The following is a 19,870-nucleotide window of genomic DNA, read 5'->3' on the forward strand; positions in this document are numbered from 1 at the left end:
CATTTGGGGTGGGCAGTTCTGTGTCCTGTGTGGTGTGGGTCATTTAGCAGCCCTGGCCAGCCTGGCAGATTCCACCGTGACAATCAAGAACACACTCTCAGCCCTGGCGCTGGAGTGGGGTGCAGTGCAACCTCAGCCTTTGGGGAGTGGGGACAGTACTGACCTCAGCATGGTGGGGAGCAGTACCACCTTCAGCAGAGGGCGGGGCAGTACCACCCCCTGTTGAGGACCACCAGACCCCCAGGTTCTTAGCTATACCCTGGAGGGCAGGAGCCTCTCCTCTTCCGTCCTGGATCCCCAGCACCCAGAGTGGTTAGTCCCAGCCTCATAGTAGGACATCAGTAAATAGTTGCCAAGTGAATGAATAAGACCTATGAACAGTCTTCAAAAGGGCCTGTGAACCCGATAAAAGTGTGCCCTAAATGTATTCGCTGCAGCAAGAAACCATAACATCCCTCAGATTCTCCAAGGCAACGGTGGGACATCCTCAAAGGGACATTCAGAAAACTGGCCCAGCCAGTGGCCACCACTGGCCTGATGTTTCTGTGGCTGCAAACGTCACTGCACCGTGTGTGTGCGGTGACTTTTAGAGCTACCACTCTGCGCCAATATTCTAATCTCCCTGCAGAAGGGAACGTCCTGAACACGCCAGGGACTCTGCTTCCGTGAGAGGGCATCGGGTGCCTAACGCAGGGGCTGCATTCAGCCCTTTAACAAGAAATGACCTGAGGCCTGGGCCCTTTCACTCCCTTACGGGAGAGTGGGGGGAAAAAGGGTAGGAACAAGATATATTTCCCCCAGACTCGAGTGTCTCTTGGGTGACCTTCCCAGTAAAAGTCAAAGAACTCGGAGACATCACTTAGCTTCCTGCAAACCTGAGCTCACACAGCAGCTCGGCTGAACGGAATCAGGGAGCCCCGTGGCCTGCCTCCTTCCTGAGAGTGCATTGTTGGCGCAGCTGTTTTAATAAAAGACAGTCTATGCCCTGAGGCAGGAAGAACAGTTGGGCCAAACCTGTGGCTGAGCAGACGGCCCAAGCTCAGACGCACCTGCAGACCTGTGCAAAGGTGCGAGCTCACCTCGCAGTCCTGCGGAATTCTGCTTGACCTCAGGGCAGGGGACTCTGAGTGAGGTCAGGGTGTTGATGTAAGGATGGCTCATTCCTGCCGCTTTCCCAGCATCCTCCTGCTGGTCCTGGGATGTTCCTGTCCCAGCAAGAGAAGCTACGGCATCCAGAAAGAACAATTGGCCCAGAGAAGGGACAAAACCAAGGGCTGGAAGCACCACAACCCAAGAGTTAACCTCTAAAGCAGCAAAGCAATTGCCAAGAAATCTCTGGTATCATTTGCCCCAGAGGGATCATACGATTTGCAGAAGCTTTCAGCATATAGGCTAGATTAGTCATGACCTCAGATAACTCCCTCGAGGGAAGATGGAAACTCAAGGAACCCCTGCTAGTCCAGAGCAGGCTTCTCGAACATCAGTGCGCCTAAAACAAAATTCCCTGGAGAGCTTGTTACATCACAGATGCCCAGCCCTCAACTCCAGAGTCACTTCAGCAGGGGCATCTCTAGCGAGCGCCTGGGTGACACTGATGCTGCCAGCCTGGGGACCACGCTTTGACAGCCACTGGTCCCCAGCAGGGGTTTTTGCACTGTGCTCCATTGCGCCCCCTTGAGGGGAACAGAGAGGATGGGAAGAACCAGTAAAGGGGATTCAGCCCGGACCCTCCCACCTGCATTCGGGACACTTCTGGGTCTGTCTTCCAAGTCTGGCTTCTGTGATTAAATAAAGAACCTCTGACAAAAAGGAGAGGTGGGCCCAGGCCTGCACATGGAATGCCCCCAAGAACCAAGCCTCCCTCCTGCTCATTCAGTGTGTCTGGAGCAGGAGGCTCAAACATTCAAACAAAAGCCCAGATAACAAGCTAAGTGAGCAGAGTCATGAGTTAGCCGCACTTCCAGTGCGGGCACCGTCTCAGGGCAGCGGAGTAGCCCTTCGCCCTCGGGCAGCCCTGGCCTCCGTGGTGGTCTCGTGCCAGGCTCTCTGCAGTGGGAAGGACTACCCTGTCTGTGGCAAGCTCGCCCCAGGGTGAGGCAGCAGCCGTGTCCAGAAGAGTGTACCCAGTGCTGTCAGGAGGCACCCTGCATCCGCCTGGTCCCCAGAACCATCAGAGCCTCAGCACAGCCACCTCACCCTCCACAAACCAACCTCGACAGAGATAACCCGTGGCCTCCTGGAGCTCGGGGACAGAGCACGGCCTCTGCAGCCCAAGTCTCAGGGTTCGGCTCTTGCCGTCACCACTTCCCAGCTGAGAGACCTGGGGCCGGTCAACCTGTGTAAACCTCAGTGTCCTCGTCTGTAAAATGGGGATAATTCTAGTATAATACTTGAGCATTAAATGCAGTTCACCGCCTGACGTGGCGTGAGCCCTCAGGAGTTTTGGCCAGTCGTCACTGAGTGTTTTGTTTTCACATTATTTTCGTGTTTCTGATGAAGCAGGAGTGTGCCGCCTGTGTCAGTTTCTAGGGTGCCCTAACAAACCACCACAAACGGAGGGACTTAAAACAACAGGTATTGCCACACATTCCTGGAGGCCAGAAGTCTCAAATGAAGGTGTTGGCAGGTGCCAGCCTCACTCTGAAGGCTCGGGGTGTGTCTTGGTTTGGAGACACATCACTCCAGGTTCTGCCTGTCTGTCTCTGTGTCTTCTTCTCATAAGGACGCTGATCTTATAGGGTCAGGGCCCCACCCTAAGTATGACTTTATCTTCATTTGATTATATATGAAAAGACTATTTCCAAATAAGGTAACAATCACAGGTACCGGGGGTAGGGCTTCCACATATTACTGGGGAGGACACACTTCAGCCCACGACCCTGCTGGACTGGAGCGGGGCCTCAGGGCCCAGCAGCCACAAGGATCTTCCATGTGAAGTGTGGGCTTCCTGAGACTGTGCTAAATTCTCCCAAATGGTTGTGTTTTCCAGGGTGTTCAGACTTACATCTCTTGGATATGTTGACCCCAACTGAAAGAAAGCGACAAGGATACATCCACGAGCTCATTGTCACAGAGGAGAACTACGTGAACGACCTGCAGCTGGTCACAGAGGTAAGGGAGCTGGTGGGGCAGGGGTTGCGGCAAGGAGCGAGGAGGGAGGGAGTGGGGAGGGTTCTGCCGAGGAGGTCTGCGTCCTGTTCTGAGCTCAAGACACTTTCTGATGTTTGGGGAGCATCCGGACGGCAAATGCTATAGGAGATTCTGACTGCAGAGACAGTTTGTTGCTTATCTATGGCCAACATTGAGTCATTCCCGTAGAGGGACAGAGATCACTTAGCCAAGGTCTAGTGAGTCCCTGAGCAGTTGATGGATGAAGTCATGTGGACTGAGAGCTGGAGTCCGTGCTTTACTCAGAGTGGCTGCAGCTTAGCCACCAACCAGGGGATGCCATGGAGCCAGCCACGCTGCCCTCCTGGCCCGCAGTGTTGCATCTGGAAATGGGGGCCATCTAGCTGCTATCTCGAGTCATTCCTGCCACATATTACCCAGAGACAAACCTGTCACTGAGAATGGCAACGTTTCCTCCCAGGCCCCTACAAAACCCCCTGACCTGAGGTGATGCCTCCTCATCTTGTCAGTCCTCCCAGAAGGACCCCGGCCACCCCAGCCGGAACTATGGGGAGATGCAGAGCCAGGCACTCCTGCTGCTCAGCAGGCCTTTTTCCCCACATCCATGGGAAGGTGGCGGAGTCGGGTGCTCCTGCTGCTCAGCAGGCCTTTTTCCCCACATCCATGGGAAGGTGCCATGTTAGGAGACAGGGATTTGCAGAGATGGACCTGCAGTTTGGAAAGTGCTGTGATAGTCTGGAAACCACCACCACCACCACACCAAATGGGTGTGAAACCATCTTGTCTGATAGTCTTCACATCCAGGAAAGACACAGCAGGGCTGGCCGCTGTTGGAGGAGTACAGGGTGAGTTGCTGGCCGCAGGACCACCGTTAACACTTAGGAAGCATTGATGCAAATTCAAAAAGGTACCCTTTTCTCAAGGTGTTTGACTGTTATTAAATATACAGTTCAGGATGTCCAGGGTGCAAGTGTCACCCGTTAGATACGGCTCCTTTGTGCACTCTGCAAAACGCACCACCGTATGTGGCTGCCCTGGCACATGCCAGGTTCAACGCCGGCTTAAGGACTCCTGTGGAATAGGGCTCCCAGGGAGCAGCCGCAGCCCAGCCGAGTTTATGTCGAAGATGGGCTGTCCCCCTCCCTAAAGAGCCTTCCGAAGTGCCTCCTGCCTCCCGTGGGAGAAAATGACCTCCTTGCAGGCGGGGGCTCTACCACACGGGGTTCCACTGAGATCTGTGATTTACTACGAGTTGCCCAACCACACAGAGCGTGGAGGGGGCTCACTCATTTTCCAGAGCCCAAGAGAAGGGCGGCACCCACCCCTTGTAGTGGGCCTGCAAGTACTGGGTCTGTCCAGGGTCAGCCCAGGAGGCTGAGGACGCAGCAATGGAGTCAGTCACCGAGGTGGCCACTGGCTTATTAGAGGACCTGCCGCCTGGGCTGCTCCTCTCAGAATGCCCTCGGCTTACCTGTGCAGATGAAGGGACTGCCCATAACCACCGGCATCTTTCAGCCCTGCTTTTCACACCGGCCCACCCCCTCCCAGTGGGCAGGTGAGACTGCCTAGCCTGAGTGCATGACTTGGTACCGGCCTCCCTGCTTGTCTGGTGGAGTTAAGACCTGTCTCCTGGAGACCTGAGCTGGCCTCCTTCCCCTGTAAAACAGTGCAGGCCCTGCGGGGGACCCCCTCCAGCCTCCAGGGCAGAGGAGGGGCTGTCTGCTTCAGAAACCGCAGGAAAGCGGGCGTTCACCTCTGGGCCTCTCAGCCAAGGCACAGACACCTGAGCCCTCTCCCTGCTCTCAGCGGATCGGTGTGTGCGTGTGTGAGTTTTAAGCTAACTGCTTTCTGAACTGCTTCGTTTTCTGCATCTGTAGATCTTTCAAAAACCCCTGATGGAGTCTGAGCTGCTGACAGAGAAAGAGGTTGCTATGATTTTTGTGAACTGGAAGGAGCTGATTATGTGTAATATCAAACTACTGAAGTAAGCCTCTCCTCTAATCCCCAGCCTGGCTTGGCCTCCTCGGCTCTCACGCACTAGCACCTCTGTGGGTCTGTGTGTCCTTCCTGCATGCTGCCCTGTGTTTCTTTCTGGCTTTTTTTTTTTTTTTTTTTTTTTGCTCATTGCCACTCACAAGCACCATCACCCTTTTGTGCCTTCATGCTTTCTGGAAACGCACTCCGAATCTCTCATTGCGAGAGTAGGTCGCCTGGGCACCCCAGAGCCTGCTGTTGCGTGAATGACTGCGGTGGTGAATTTCCAGGGCTAGGACGAGGCTGGCTCCTGATGGCGCTGGCTCCATCCTGGGGCGTGGGGCTGCCCGCTCCACGCTTTCCCTCGGACGCGGGATCCCATGGGGGATTATTGGTCTTTTGAGGCATTCTTGGCCCTGCAGATGGAAAAGTGTGGAACTGTTCACTGCCTGACACCAGCAGTTCCTCAGGATCACTCCGGGAAGCTGGCCCAAGGCTGCTTGTATTTTCTTCCAACTTTAGTTTACAGAGGCAGCTCCAGGGCCAGGAGTCAAGAGACCTGGGTTTAGATTCTGACTTACTCACTGCCTTTCCTTTTTGAGCCTTAGTTTCCCCATCTGTAAAATGAAGGGGTTGGATTCAATCATCACAAACGTCTCTTCCAATTCTTAGGAAAAAAAAAGTCAAAACCCAAAATCTGTATCCACCACGCTCTCACTGTAACATCACTTGCTAGAACACAGATTAAGTCACAGCCTCCAGGACGCGTGATACTCCCTGCTGGGAGGAAGGGCCACCCACTTCCTGGGCCCGAGGATGGAGGGTAGGCTCCCAGAACCTTGCGTCCATTCCTCATCTTCATCTGTGTCCTTGAGAAGCCACCGTTTCCTAAACGTGGTCTCTGCATTGTTCTTATAAAGTAATTTCAGGTCCCCGCTTTCCTGAGCGTGTGTTTGGGAGTGGATGAAGGGATGGAGAGGAGGTGTGGAGAGGTAGACACAAAGAAACATATATAATGTCTGCTGGTTGGTGCTCTAGAAGACGAATAATCCAAGGTGACATCAGGCAGGCTTGTAGAGAAGGTCTGGACTTCACTGGCCCCCACGCCGATGCTGTGGAAACCTTTCAAACTTCGGTCTGGTGTCAGTTTCGAACTTAGGTCTGGCGTCAGACCCCTGGGCTCACATCCGCTATTGCCTCTGGCTGTGTGTCGTCCGGCAGGTCACTTTGGTCCCTGGGCCTCAGTATTCTCATTTACATAGATGATAGCTGGGCACGGTGGCTCACACCTGTAATCCCAGGGAGGCTGAGATGGGTGGATCACTTGAAGTCAGGAGTTTGAGACCAGCATTGGCAACATGGTGCAACCCCATCTGTACTAAAAATACAAAAATTAGCTGGGTGTGGTTGCGGGCACCTGTAGTCCCAGCTACTAGGGAGGCTGAGGCAGAAGAATCGCTTGAACCCGGGAGGCGGAGGTTGGAGTGATCCAAGATCACACCACTGCACTCCAGCCTGGGCCACGGGGTGAAACCCTGTCTCATAAAAAGAAAAAAAGAAAAGAAAATATACCTGTAAGTTAAAACCTTTTTCCTTGGGCAGCTATCAGTAGGGGCTGGGGGAGGCGGGAGAGGCATCTGAGGTTCCCAAGCAGCCCTTAGAGAGGGCTTCCCGCGCTTCAGGGTTGGCCTGAGGGAAACTGGTGTTGGCCTCAGTTCCCAAAACCTCTCTGTTGTCTTTTAAGTCCTGTCTGGGAAGAAGCAGCCTCTTTCTTGAGCCGTGCGGGGTCCAGGCCTGCGTGCTTCTTCCTCCTGTCGGCTCTGACTTGCTCCACAGTGATGGAGGTGGGAACTGACAGCCCTGTTACAGCTGAAGCAGCGAAGCTCAGAGAGGCTGAGTGACTTCCCTAAAGTCACACAGCAGGGTGGCTGCTCTGGGGATGATGCCTAGGTCCCAGAATAGAGACTCTGCCCAGTCCTGCCCCCGTGGAAAAAAACTTGGACCCAGAAGTCAGACATCCCAAGTTTTTGTCTGGGTTCCAGCCCCTCATAACTTGTTTTGGGCATTAAGATGGCAGTCATGGTGCTTGTCCTGCCTACCACGCAGGGTCATTCTGAGAGCAAGGGATCGGGTGTCCCAGGGGCACGCCGTCGATCAGGGCGCTGATGTGTACGGGGCTGCCGGCTCCCCTCCACCCCAAGGTTCTCTATCCCCGTTCCTCTGATTCCTGGATTAGCTAGTTAGGACTAACTGGCTCATGTCTTCATCCTCCAGATAAAATCTCGCATTTAACTGGAGCTTTCTGGGGACCTGATTTCTTTTTCTTCTTTTCTACATTTTACTAGAAACAATCTCAAACATACAGAACATTTGAAAGAATTGTAGAGTGAACATCCACATCATAAACTGGACAATGAACTTTGTGCTGTATTTGCGTGGCTGCACAGACATAATGTTTTCATGCCGAGGAATAACTGTGATGAGGGAGATCGAGGCTCCTGGCAGCTGAGAGAGGGAGGCGTTTGAGGATAAGGAGAAGTTAAGGCAGCAATCCCTGGACTGCGACCAGTGAGCAGCCATATATCTGCTACTCCTGATCCTACACGCCTTGTATTTGGGGTGGGGCAGGGGGCATGGCAGTTATCAAAAGAGTCAACAATAAATAAATAATGTGAAAATAAAAAGGGCTAACTGGGACACGTGGACTTCCTACTAGTGATGCTTCACTGAGGGTTACAGCGAAAGGCTGGCGCTCTCGCAAGGAAGCTGAGACCTCAGACATGTGCCTTTCATAGACAAGGTAGGATACACAGGTCTAGAACCTTTTTATATCCAGAGTCTGGAGCAGGGCCCTCAGGACAGCTGTCAGAAATGATAGCAGAAGGGCCGGGCATGGTGACTAATGCCTGTCTGTAATCCCACACTTTGGGAGGCTGAGGCAGGCAGATCACTGGAGGTCAGGAGTTCGAGACCAGCCTGGCCAACATGGTGAAACCTCATCTCTACTTAAAAAAAAAAAAAAAATTAGCTGGGCGTGGTGGCACATGCGTATAACACAAACTACTCAGGAATCTGAGGCAGGAGAATTGCTCGAACCTGGGGAGGGAGCAGAGGTTGCAGTAAACCAAGATTGCGCCGCTGCACTCCAGCCTGGGCAACAGAGTGAGACTGTGTCACACACGCACACACAAAAAGAAATGAGAGCAGAAGGGAAGCAGAAGTGAGGTGGGGTGACCAACCCAGGTTTGGGGAACTGTTTTTTATCAAGAGCCTTTCCTGTCCCCTTGATGGAAAAAGAAAAAAGAAAAGAAAAGAAAAAAAAAAAAAACTAGTCTCAAAAAAGTGTTTTTCTTAAATATTTGACTCATCTTCCTTTTAACTTAAGAAGAATGGATTCCATTTCATCTTGTTTAAGCAGAAAATGGAGGAAAAATAGAAAATAAAAATCAGTTTGGGGTAAAGACAGATGGTGAGAAAGAAGAAAAGGATGTGGGGCTGGGAGAAGGAGAAGAGGGAAGGAGAGAGGGCATGGAGCGGATGGTGGGAAGTCCAGCAGGGCGAGAAGTACAGAGGCCGAGGCTGGGACCAGCAGGGAAAGGCCCGAGGGCGAGATGGCGGGAGCAGGGCAGCCGCATCTGGGAAGATGGGCAGGTGCCCAGAGCAGCTTGGAGGCGGTCGTGGCAGGAGGTGGGTCAGGGCCTCTGAGGCTGTGGTTCCAACCATGGGCTCTGGAGTCAGTCCTGGGTTCCAGGGTTACCTCTGTCACCTATTAGCTCTGTGACTTTAGTCAAGTCACTCAATTTCTGTGTGCCTCAGTTTCCCCAATAGGAAATGGGGATAATAATATATGTAAAACTGTGTTTGACACATAGGAAGCATTAATAAATGCTAACTTCATGACTGTCCGCTTGGGCTGCAGACTTCAGAGGGTTAGGGACACTTGTGTTCAGCAAACATTGAGCGCTCTTTGAATCGTTCGTTAGCCAGTCAACTGCCTTTTGTAGTTCAAGCCCTCTCATCTGTAAACCTTTCTAGGAGACTGCCAATCAGCTCACCACAAGCAGCGCCAGTGGCCCCTCTCAGGGCTGTGGCTGCAGCAGCTGAGTCACATGATCCCTGGGCCTGGTAACACCCTGCAGTCCTCATAAGTCTTTGCCTATACAGTAGACCATCCTGGATGAAGACCCAAGACTGAATCTAATAGGTGCCTAGTCCATAGTAAATCAGGCCTAATTTTAGGCCTGTCTGCTGGTTGGGTAACTGCAGTCTACAAGTGTGGGTCTGCAGAACCCAGGAACTAATTCCTTAAGACAATCACTGTCTGCAGATGATCTTTCTTCTTTTCTTTTTTTCTTGTCTCCTTCATCCTTTAAGAAAACATAGGCCAGGGGCTGGGCACGGTGGCTCATGCCTGTAATCCCAGCACTTTGGGAGGCCAAGGTGGGCGGATTGCTTGAGGTCAGGAGTTCGAGACCAGCCTGGCCAACATGGCGAAACCCCGTCTCTACTAAAAATATAAAAATTAGCCTGATGTGGTGGCGGGTGCCTGTAGTCCCAGCCACTCAGGAGGCTGAGGCGGAGGTTGCAGTGAGCTGGGATTGTACCACTGCACTCCAGCCTGGGCTACAGAGTGAGACTCTGTCTCAAACAAAACAGGAGAAGGAAAGGGTGAAAGTACTTTTTATTCTCTTGTTAAAAAAAACATTTCCTCATAGGAAAATGATGGAATGATGGAATTTCTTCCTGTTTCCATTCCTGGCAAGTTTGTAACATGGCTATTCAGGGCTCTCATTCCCCCAAATTATTGGTGACATCACCCTTGAGCACATTTCTGCACGTTGCGGTATTTCACACCAACCTCTCAATGGGACAGTGGCCTTTGGGCCATCCTGAGGACACCAAGCTGCCACTGCTCCCCACACCCCAGGCAGCCAGTGCTGATCTCCCCCTGAGGGCATCCACTTCAGGTGGAATCGCTGACTGCTCACACCACATCATTTATGGTCCCTAAGTTTGTCTCCTTGGCTTGCTGGGTCCAAGGGATTTTATTTTAGCTGAAAATGTGGGAGAAAGAAAAGAAAGTGATCTGAAGTTTTTAAAGCCTAATATAAATATTGCAGAGCTTCCTTGGAATTCAGTAGCCCACCCCATACCTCAAAGGCTTCTCCAACATGACCATGAAAGCAGCCAAAGGCATTCAGTAGGGACATCCTCCCAGCCTTGTGTTAAAGTCTTAGGTTATACCATTTTGTTCCGTCTACCCATCCATCCACCCATGATCACTCACTAGGATAGCTGAACACACCCATGGCTTCAGGTTGTGGTCCTGCCTGTAGTACATTGCTGTCCTTACCGTGTATAAGCTCAGTGCCATGCCCTTCTTCCAGATGCTGGTGTTAAGGGTTCACATGTTGAAGTTGGGAGAACGGAAGCACTGTCCTAGTTACCATAGCTCTGAGCACTCACACTGCAGGCAGACCCCGGAACAAACACTGCCCAGTCCCATCAACACCTCTCCTGGATTCCAGGAGATACATGTTTTGGGTTCACTGGCCCATTATCATAGCAATAGACCTCTTTTCTGAACTCCTCTTAATTTAGTTAACTTAGCTCTAGCAATGAAGCAGCAAATCGCAGGGATAGTTCAAACAGTCATTTATACCTGGCTTTTGCTGAATCTCATGGGGTTATTTTGCCAAGGCAGTTCTTTTGCCATCTTAATTATGTTCTTTTTAGTCCAAAAATCAACCTCCCCCATCCTCTGGCAATAGCAGCTTCCCTTGGGCAGAAGTGTCTCCTGGAAATAGGATCAGTGCTCAGGCCACATCAGCCTGGGGCTTTCACCACCGATAATCGGTGTAGTGAGGCATCAACACAGGGGACCCGTTTGAGTTGTTCAAGAAAAATCTCCGTATTTCTGCACAAGAAAAACAAATTGTAACAAACAGCCACTCTGCCAAAGAGAAATGCCCTGGTGCTACCTCTCTGTAGCCCTAGACTCATTTCTTTCTCCATTCCTTGTCTCCCAAATAGATCCTTTAGTGGCCCTTGAGTCTGTGCCCCTCATACACATTCTGTTTCTGTGCAACCTAGAAGTGTGCCGTGGTGCTGTCAGACAGTGTGAAGGCGGGGGGCTCACCTCCTGTGTTTCCGTGCAGAGCGCTGAGAGTCCGTAAGAAGATGTCCGGGGAGAAGATGCCCGTGAAGATGATTGGTGACATCTTGAGCGCCCAGCTGCCGCACATGCAACCCTACATCCGCTTCTGCAGCCGCCAGCTCAACGGGGCTGCCCTGATCCAGCAGAAGACAGACGAGGCCCCAGACTTCAAGGAGTTCGTCAAAGTAAGGAACCAGGCTGTGCAGAGACTGGGCCCCAGAGTGGCGATCTCTGGGCAGCTAGACGTGGGAGGGGCTAATTCAAAAGTCTGCAAGCGTGTTCCCTCTAGAGGCCAACAGGGCCTGGGGTCTTGGCTAAGCCTTAGGGGACTGGCACTCACTGGCAAGTATGGTTGTCACCAAAGGGGTGGGCTTGTAGAGGAGGGGCGAGCCCTGGGTTTGGAAACTTTGAAGTGTCTTCAAGGATCTGTTTTCCAGATGCTAGTGGTGTTATTTGGATGCCTGTTTAAATCTTTCATTTCATTTGCAAGGCCCAGGCAGGTCTCAGATTTCCTCTTGTGTTTAATCGCCACATCCTCAGTTCTTTGCCAGTCTCTGCCCCTCACTTGCAGAGGGAATGGCCAGGACTCCCAGTGGCCCCTTCATTCTTTTTGCAGTTGGTTCTGCTTGATGGCGTCCAGCCCTAGGCAGCCCGTGGGAGTCAGTGTGGGATGCCAGGACCTCTTCCTTGGGGGTAGCAGGGGTCTGGAGAGTTGGGTGTCCACTGGGGGATGTTTGGGGAGGTAATGCGGATGCTGCTGGAAGACCTGCAGCTCTGGGACTTGGCCTTGGTCAGGGTGGGTCTCTGCTGGTCATGCTGGTCCATTCAAACAGCCCCCACCTCTTCTGGAGAAAAACAGGAGGAAAAGAATAAAATAGCTTCTATGAAACAGGTATCTTTCGATGGATAAACAGCAAAATAATAATAACAGGCATATCTTTGGATCTCATGCGTTTTGGGGACAGGCCGTCCTCACCTGCGCTAGAGCGGTGCTTGTGGACTCACTGTGGTGAGGCATAAGCGCGGCCTCTTCTTGGTCAGAGCCTCGTGTGAGCTGCTTGTTTCTGCCTCCCGTGGTGTTTCTCAGCCTAGACTTGCCAGCCAAGGCAGGGGGCACTCTGAGGTCATTCTAAGGGGAGGAAGATTGCTCAGAAGAAGGCCTTGGGTGGATGGAAACAAGAGAGCAGACGCTGAGCTGCTGGGCGCCATGGACCACCTGGGGTTTCAGCCAAGGGCTGGGCTCTTCCTGGACCCGAGCAAGATGAGTTCATTGTTGGATGCACTTGAACTTCAGGGAAGTGCTGACACCAGTCCAGGGCAGGGGTCTCATTGTCCCTCCCCACCTCATCTCAGCGGGAGTGTGGCATGTGGTTGCTAGCTGCAAGGTGTTCCTGGAGTGATGGTGTCCACAGCTGGAGCAGGTCCCAGTGCTGACAGTTATCAGGACTCCGGACTCCAGTCAACACAGCTGCCTGTTTCTAAGGCAATTAACTGGACCACAGCCATTGACAGCTAAGGGGCCAGACCCTGAAACTGGAGTCTTGACATCTGGTGTCTCAGCTCCTCTCTCTCAGCCCTGCCTGGAGCTCCCAGAGGCACGTGCAGGCTCCACCCAAAACTAGACAATGAGATTTAGCCCTTCCAGCAGCTCTGGGGTGTGAGGGGAATTCTTCCTCTAACCGTATAGTCTTGTGACTCTTGTTCCTGGGAATGTTATAAAGTTTTTGCAGACATCCAGACAAAATATTCTCTGTAAAGCCGGAATCTCATCTCTGTGCATAAGGAACTATGCATGCCATGGAAGGTATGCTGAATCTGGAGTGCAGGGCTTAACCCTGCTGGCTGAGTCACGTCTGTGGGTCTCCATTCTCCATCTGGAAAGTGTGTCATCCTGGACAGGGTAACTAGTCAGGCCCTTCCAACCCCAGGTCTCTCAGTTGTCATCCAGATGAATGAGATAATGGGTGGAGAGTCCTCGCTGTCGTTAGTATTGATGTCACTAACTTTGGATTTTGCAAGTTTCTTAAGTACGTTTAAAAACATCTCTTATTTCAGAGATTGGCAATGGATCCTCGGTGTAAAGGGATGCCACTCTCTAGTTTTATACTGAAGCCTATGCAACGGGTAACTAGATACCCACTGATCATTAAAAATGTAAGTACCTGTCTTGCCTTTTCAAGCAGGGGAATGCTGTCTCTGCATTGGAGGGGGCTGGGGTCATGGACAAGTTTCCCAGCGAACACACCTGGTAGCTATTGTGTAGAAAGCACAAGACAATAAGGTGTCAGAGAGGTCTGCTTGGTAACTCAGAAAGAAAAGCTGGTTTATCATGCAAAGAGCTGGCCAGGCACGGTGGCCCACACCTGTAATCCCAGCACTTTGGGAGGCCGACGCGGGCAGATCGCTTGAGCCCAGGAGTTCAAGCCCAGCCTGGGCAGCATAATGAGACCCTATTTCTATTTTTTAAAAAAAGAGGGCTAATACTGCACAGCCTTCAGATGTGTGACCAAGTGGCTTCTACCTTGTAAATCAGAAAATGAGAGCTTAGTCCTTGATTCTTTTTTTTTTTTTTTTAATTTTTTTCTCTAGAAGAAAATAACATGGAATCACAGAAACAGTCTGTGGTCTGTGCCTTTCTCCCTTGATTCTTTCTTAAAGACAGGCCCAGTGCCTCTAGGCTTTGATTTTCTTAGCAGAAAAGAGAAAGAAACATAAAGCTACGATCTGTCTTCAGAAGGCCATTGTGAGACACTGTATTAGTCCATTCTCACACTGCTATAAAGGACTGTCCAAGACTGGGTAATTAATAAGGAAAGAGGTTTAATTGACTCAGTTCCACATGGCTGGGGAGGCCTCAGGAAACTTACAATCATGGTGGAAGGGGAAGCAAACACATCCTTCTTCACGTGATGGCAGGAAGGAGAAGAATGGGAGCCCAGCGAAGGGGAAACCCCTTATAAAACCATCAGATCTTGTGAGAACTCACTCATTATCATGAGAACAGGATGGGGGAAGCCACCCCAGCGATTCAATTATCTCCACCTGGTCTCTCCCACAACATGTGGGAATTATGGGAACTATGATTCAAGATGAGATTTGGGTGGAGACACAACCAAACCATATCAGACACTGTGTGTTGATATTAGATGATTATTCTCCTGTCACTTTAAGAAAGCCAATACCAAAAGAAAAAAAAAGAACAAAATTAGGATTTCAGTGCCCCCACCTGTAAAACGGATTTAGATGTCCTCTGAGCCTATGTTTGTAAAACCACACAGAGTATAGCTCCTGGAAAGAGGTTTTAGATCTGGTTCCTTTTCATGGAAAATGATATTTAGACATTCAGATGTGGGCACTGGTGTGCTCATTGCTACTGGGGTGATTTTGCTTTGTGTTCCTCTCAGTGGCAGAGCTGGGAAATATATGAATGTCTTTGCATGCACACATATTTACATATGCAATGTATATGCACATATATTTATATTTATTTCTAGATCCATCTATCCATGTATATTAGAACTCATGAATTCACACCAATACCTCCTATTCTAATCCAATACTGCAGAATTTATTCCAGCCTTTCCCCTTATGCATTTGTAACTCCCTACTCTGTGAAGAGCCTGGCTCTCATTATCCTCAATATGTTTCCTTATTTGCTCAGTCTTCTTACATGTGACAAATCTCCCTCCCACATAAGCCATCTCCTCAGTCCAGCCCCAGCTCAACTCCACAAAATACACTGTAGATCTTTGGCTGAGTTAAATAATTAGCTTTGAAATAAGCTTTCAACCTACTGTTTTCTCTCTTCCAATGCCACAGTTACTATTTAATTAGCTCAGTACTTCTCTTTTTTCTCCCAGTGTTTAATTGCAAACTGAAGTTGAAAACAAGTTTTTAAAATAGGTGTTCTAGATCTAGCCAATGGGAGAAAAACTAAAACAAGAAAAGGACTGAACAGCACAAATATTAAAAAGGGAAAAAACCAAACTCATTATTTGCAGAAACACAATTGAAAATCTTCTAGAGCACCCAGAAGAATGAACTGAAAACCAGCTGAACTAAGAAGAGAACTGAAAACCGTGGTCAGCTATGAGCTATGAGATACGTATGAAATACACTAAAGTACTAAGGCTAAATAATTTTATGATACTGATGTGGAGAAATTCTTAGCATGGTCTCAAAGACAGAAACTTAAAGGATTTAGATCATAGCAACCTAAAAAATACCCAAACTTTCACCTGGGCATGGTGGCTCACGCCTGTAATCCCAGCGTTTTGGGAGACCGAGATGGGTGGATCACTTGAGGTCAGGAGTTCAAGACTAGCCTGGCCAACAGGATGAGACCCTGTCTCTACTAAAAACACAGAAAAAATTAGCTTGGAGTGATGGCATGTCAGGTTTGAGTCCCAGCTGAGGTCTGAGGGGAGGGGGTGGATGTGGGTCAGGGAGCTGAAAGAACACTTGAGAGGCAGCAGGTAGATGGGACATGGCTTTATTCAGCAGCTCTTTCATACTGTCAGTGTTGCCCTTATATACATCACACACAATAGTGGCTTAGAGCCAGGTGATGAGCCTCCCATGTTATGGCTACATAGCTGTGATTATATAATGCATGGAATTGTGCACCTGCGCTCTAATCCTGCTGAGTCATGCAGGATGTTTACATCTGCCTATGCCTGCCTGGCTGCAGCACAGCCATGTTCCTTACATGATGCATACCTGTAATCCGAGCTGCTCAGGAGGCTGAGGCAGGAGAATATCTTGAACCTGGGAGGCAGAGGTTGCAGTGAACCAAGATTGCACCACAGCACTCCAGCCTGGGTGACAGAGTGGGACTCTGTCTCAAAAAATAAAAAAACAAAAAACAAAAAGCAAAAACCCAAATGTTATTCCAGGGAACAACCTATATGTTCATTAATAGGAATGGTTAAATAATTATGGTAGATCTGTACTATGAAAATATTTTAAAAGATACAGGGCAACTTCTACTCTATGTATTAGTGTGGAAAACACTGAGAAAACGCTGTTATGTGAAAAAGCAACACTAAACTCACTAAGCAATCCTACAGTATGATGCATTTTTCCAAAAGAGGGGAAAAACTTTACATGCAACTATTAAATATATAAAGGGCATCTAAAGGAGTGCCCTTCAGTCTCTTGGCAGTGGTTACCTCTGGGGTAGGAGAGTGAAGGAAATTTTTACATTTAACGTACATATTTCTGTAATGGTTGAATCTTGCATACCAAGAATGTGCTAATGTGTTATTTACATAAAATTTTTTCTTAAAAAGTTCTCACCACAAAATATAATGAGCAAAGTTTAAAGACAAATGACAGGCTGGGTATGGTGGCATATGCCTGTAATCCCAGCACTTTGGGAGACCAAGGTGTGGGAGGATTGCTTGAGGACAGGAGTTCAAGACCAGCCTGGGAAACATAGTGAGACCCCCCATCTCTACAAAAATTTTTAAAAACTCAGCCAGGCACGGTGGCATGTATGTGTAGTCCTAGCTACTCCAGAGGCTGAGGCAGGAAGATCCTTGAGCTCAGGAGTTTGGGGCTGCAGTGAGTTGTGATCACACCACTGGGTGTGATAGGAAAAAAACCTGGGTGATAGAAAAAAAAAAAAAAGAAAATGAAAAGACAAATGACAGACATAAACTGGTTAAACATATTTTTAGCTGTACATACACAGGTACTAAAATATAAATATCTATAGCTATATCAAGTACCCTTAAAACAACCACAAATACTCTAATAGAAAAATAGGGAAAGGCCAGGCACGATGGCTCATGTCTGTAATCTCAGCACTTTGGGAGGCTGAGGCAGAAGGATTGCTTGAGCCCAGAAGTTGAAGACCAGTCTGGGCAACATGGTAAAGCCCTATCTATACAAAAATAAAAATAAAAAAATTAGCCAGGCATGGTGGCATGTGTCAGGAGGCTGAGGTGGGAGAATCATTTGAGTCTGGAAGGTCAGGCTGCAGTGAACTATGATGGAGTCACTGCACTCCAGCCTGGGTGACGGAGTGAAACTCTGTCTCAAAAAAAAAAAAAAAAAAAAAAGGGCTGGACATGGTGGCTCATGCCTGTAATCCCAGCACTTTGGGAGGCCAAGGCGGGCAGATCACAAGGTCAAGAGATCAAGACCATCCTGGCCAACATGGTGAAACCCCACGTCTACTAAAAATACAAAAATTAGCTGGGTATGGTGGTGCACACCTGTAGTCCCAGCTACTCGGGAGGCTGAGGCAGGAGAATTGCTTAAACCCGCAAGGTGAAAGTTGCTGTGAGCCGAGATTGCGCCACTGCACTCCAGCCTGGTGACAGAGCGAGACTCCATCTCAAAAAAAAAAAAAAAGGTAGAATATAGAACTGGGAGTTGCTGAGAGGCAGTAGGCAGTATAGAATAGCAGTGAAGAGCATATAGCCTGGAGCTAGTATGGCTGGGATTTGAATCTGGGTACTTACCGCTGTGTGCTCTTGGGCAAGTTGGGCCTCAGTTTGGGCCTCAGTTTCTTGTCTGTAAAATAGGGACACTGATAGTACCTACTGCATAGTGATGTGAGAATTAACTGAGTTAATGTATGCAAAGTGGCTTATACTAGGCAGTATATAAATGTTAGTTTTATCATTGAGAACACTTATGTACTGAATGTACAAAAAGTTCAAACTCACAGGCAATAAAAGAAAATACATAACAAAACAAGAACATACTTTGATTTGGGCTTGCCAGATGGGCGTATATTGAAAAGATTGTAGGTCCTCAGTGTTGGCAGAGATCTGGGTGGAAGTTAAATTGATACAGCCTTTTTTGGAAGGCGATGTGTAGATCAAACTATAATTTCTCTTTGGCTCAGCAATTCCACCTCTAGGAATTTATTCTAAGGAAGTAATTTAAGAAATACTGAAAAGTTGGAAGCAACATGAAGTTTCATGGGAAGGTAGCTACTTAGATGCATTGTGCTCCATAACGTGCTCTATCATTATTGGGATCGGCCCCAATAATAATATATTATAAACCCTCAAAAATGATAATATATATGAAATGGACATGGAACTATAGTACAATGGACATTGTACTATAAAGCAATGTACAAAACAGTACAGTGTAAAATGGTAGTTTTTGTAAAATGGTAGTATGATGCAATTTTTATTTTTATTTTTATTTATTTATTTTTGAGACAGAGTCTCACTCTGTCACCCAGTCTGGAGTGCAGTGGCACGATCTCAACTCATTGCAGTGTCCCCCTCTTGGGTTCAAGTGATTCTCCTGCCTCACCCTCCTGAGTAGCTGAAACTACAGGCATGTACAGTCATGCCCGGCTAAGTTTTGTATTTTTAGTAGAGACGGGGTTTCACCATGTTGGCCAGACTGGTCTCAAACTCCTGACTTCAAGTGATCATCCTGCCTCGGCCTCCCAAAGCAATTTTTATTCTTGAAATAATGGGGAGATTATTGGTGATTTTTAGGTTCTTTATAACTTTTTGAATTTTCTAAATTTTGTACATTATACAATATTAATTTTATAATTAGAAAAATTGATAAACCTGTTTGAATTTTGAAACTAAACAAAACAAATGAATTTACTCAAGCCAGCTGGGTGGGTTCCTAGCCTGTAGTAGTGGTTCTCAGACTTGGCTGCATTTTAGAACATCTGGAAACCTCTAGAAAACCCCGAAGCCTGAGTTTCACCCCCAGGGATTTCGATTTAGTCACGGATGAGGCCTCAGATTTTCCAAAAGGATTCTAATGTACAGTCAGGATTGGCCCAGAGGTTGTGGTTGTTGCTTGGAATTGATTTGTGGACACACAGGACATAGAAAACAGTGTGTTTTCTCCATTTGAGCATCTACTTAGGACTTTAAACCACGGTATGCCTTTGGGATGAGATATTATTCAGACTCAGGGCTATTTACGTCATTTGTATGTGGACAAGGCCTGGGCAGATATGCCCTCAGCATTCTCCTGGTACACTTTAAATGTGGCTTAGGGTCTTTCTTCATTCTCCAGCCCAGGGTGATAACTGTTTTTAGAGGCCTCGATGTCCTTTGAAGATCTGATGGTAATCACCCTCGTTTATTGAGCACTTTCTAAGGGCCAGGTGCTTTGCCAAGAGGTCCACGTGTATCATTTAGTTCTCCACACACCATACAAAGGAGGCTATTAACCTCCCCATTTCTCATGCGAGGAACCTGAGACTCAGAACATTTACGTGGGCCAGGCGTGGTGGCTCACGCGTGTAATCCCAGCACTTTGGGAGGCTAAGGCGAGCAGATCACTTGAGGCCAGGAGTTCGAGATCAGATTGGCCAACATGGCGAGACCCCTGTCTCTACTAAAAATACAAAAATTAACTGGGTGTGGTGGTGCACACCTGTCGTCCCAGCTACTCAGGAAACTATGGCAGAAGGATTGCTTGAACCTGGGAGGCAGAGGTCGCAGTGAGCCGAGATGGTGCCACTGTACTCCAGCATGGGTGACAGAGCGAGACAAAAAGAACATTTACAGGTGCAGTGGCTCACGCCTGTAATCCCAGCACTTTGGGAGGCCAAGGCAGGTGGATCACCTGAGGTCAGGAGTTCAAGACCAGCCTGGCCAACATGGTGAA

General features: G+C 48.9%; 1 protein-coding gene across 1 annotated transcript in view; it reads left to right on the forward strand.

The window, feature by feature from the left end:
• Positions 1-19,870, forward strand: part of ITSN1 (intersectin 1 (SH3 domain protein)) — a 196,230-nt gene that overhangs the window by 160,516 nt on the left and 15,844 nt on the right. Inside the window, exons 30-33 of the mRNA XM_011999125.1 lie at positions 2,990-3,111; positions 5,007-5,113; positions 11,262-11,445; positions 13,316-13,414. Coding sequence (XP_011854515.1) covers positions 2,990-3,111; positions 5,007-5,113; positions 11,262-11,445; positions 13,316-13,414 — 512 coding nt within the window. The remainder of the gene's footprint in view (positions 1-2,989; positions 3,112-5,006; positions 5,114-11,261; positions 11,446-13,315; positions 13,415-19,870) is intronic.

The sequence above is a fragment of the Mandrillus leucophaeus genome, unplaced genomic scaffold (genome assembly GCF_000951045.1).
Source record: "Mandrillus leucophaeus isolate KB7577 unplaced genomic scaffold, Mleu.le_1.0 Scaffold582, whole genome shotgun sequence".
Lineage (NCBI taxonomy): Eukaryota > Metazoa > Chordata > Mammalia > Primates > Cercopithecidae > Mandrillus > Mandrillus leucophaeus.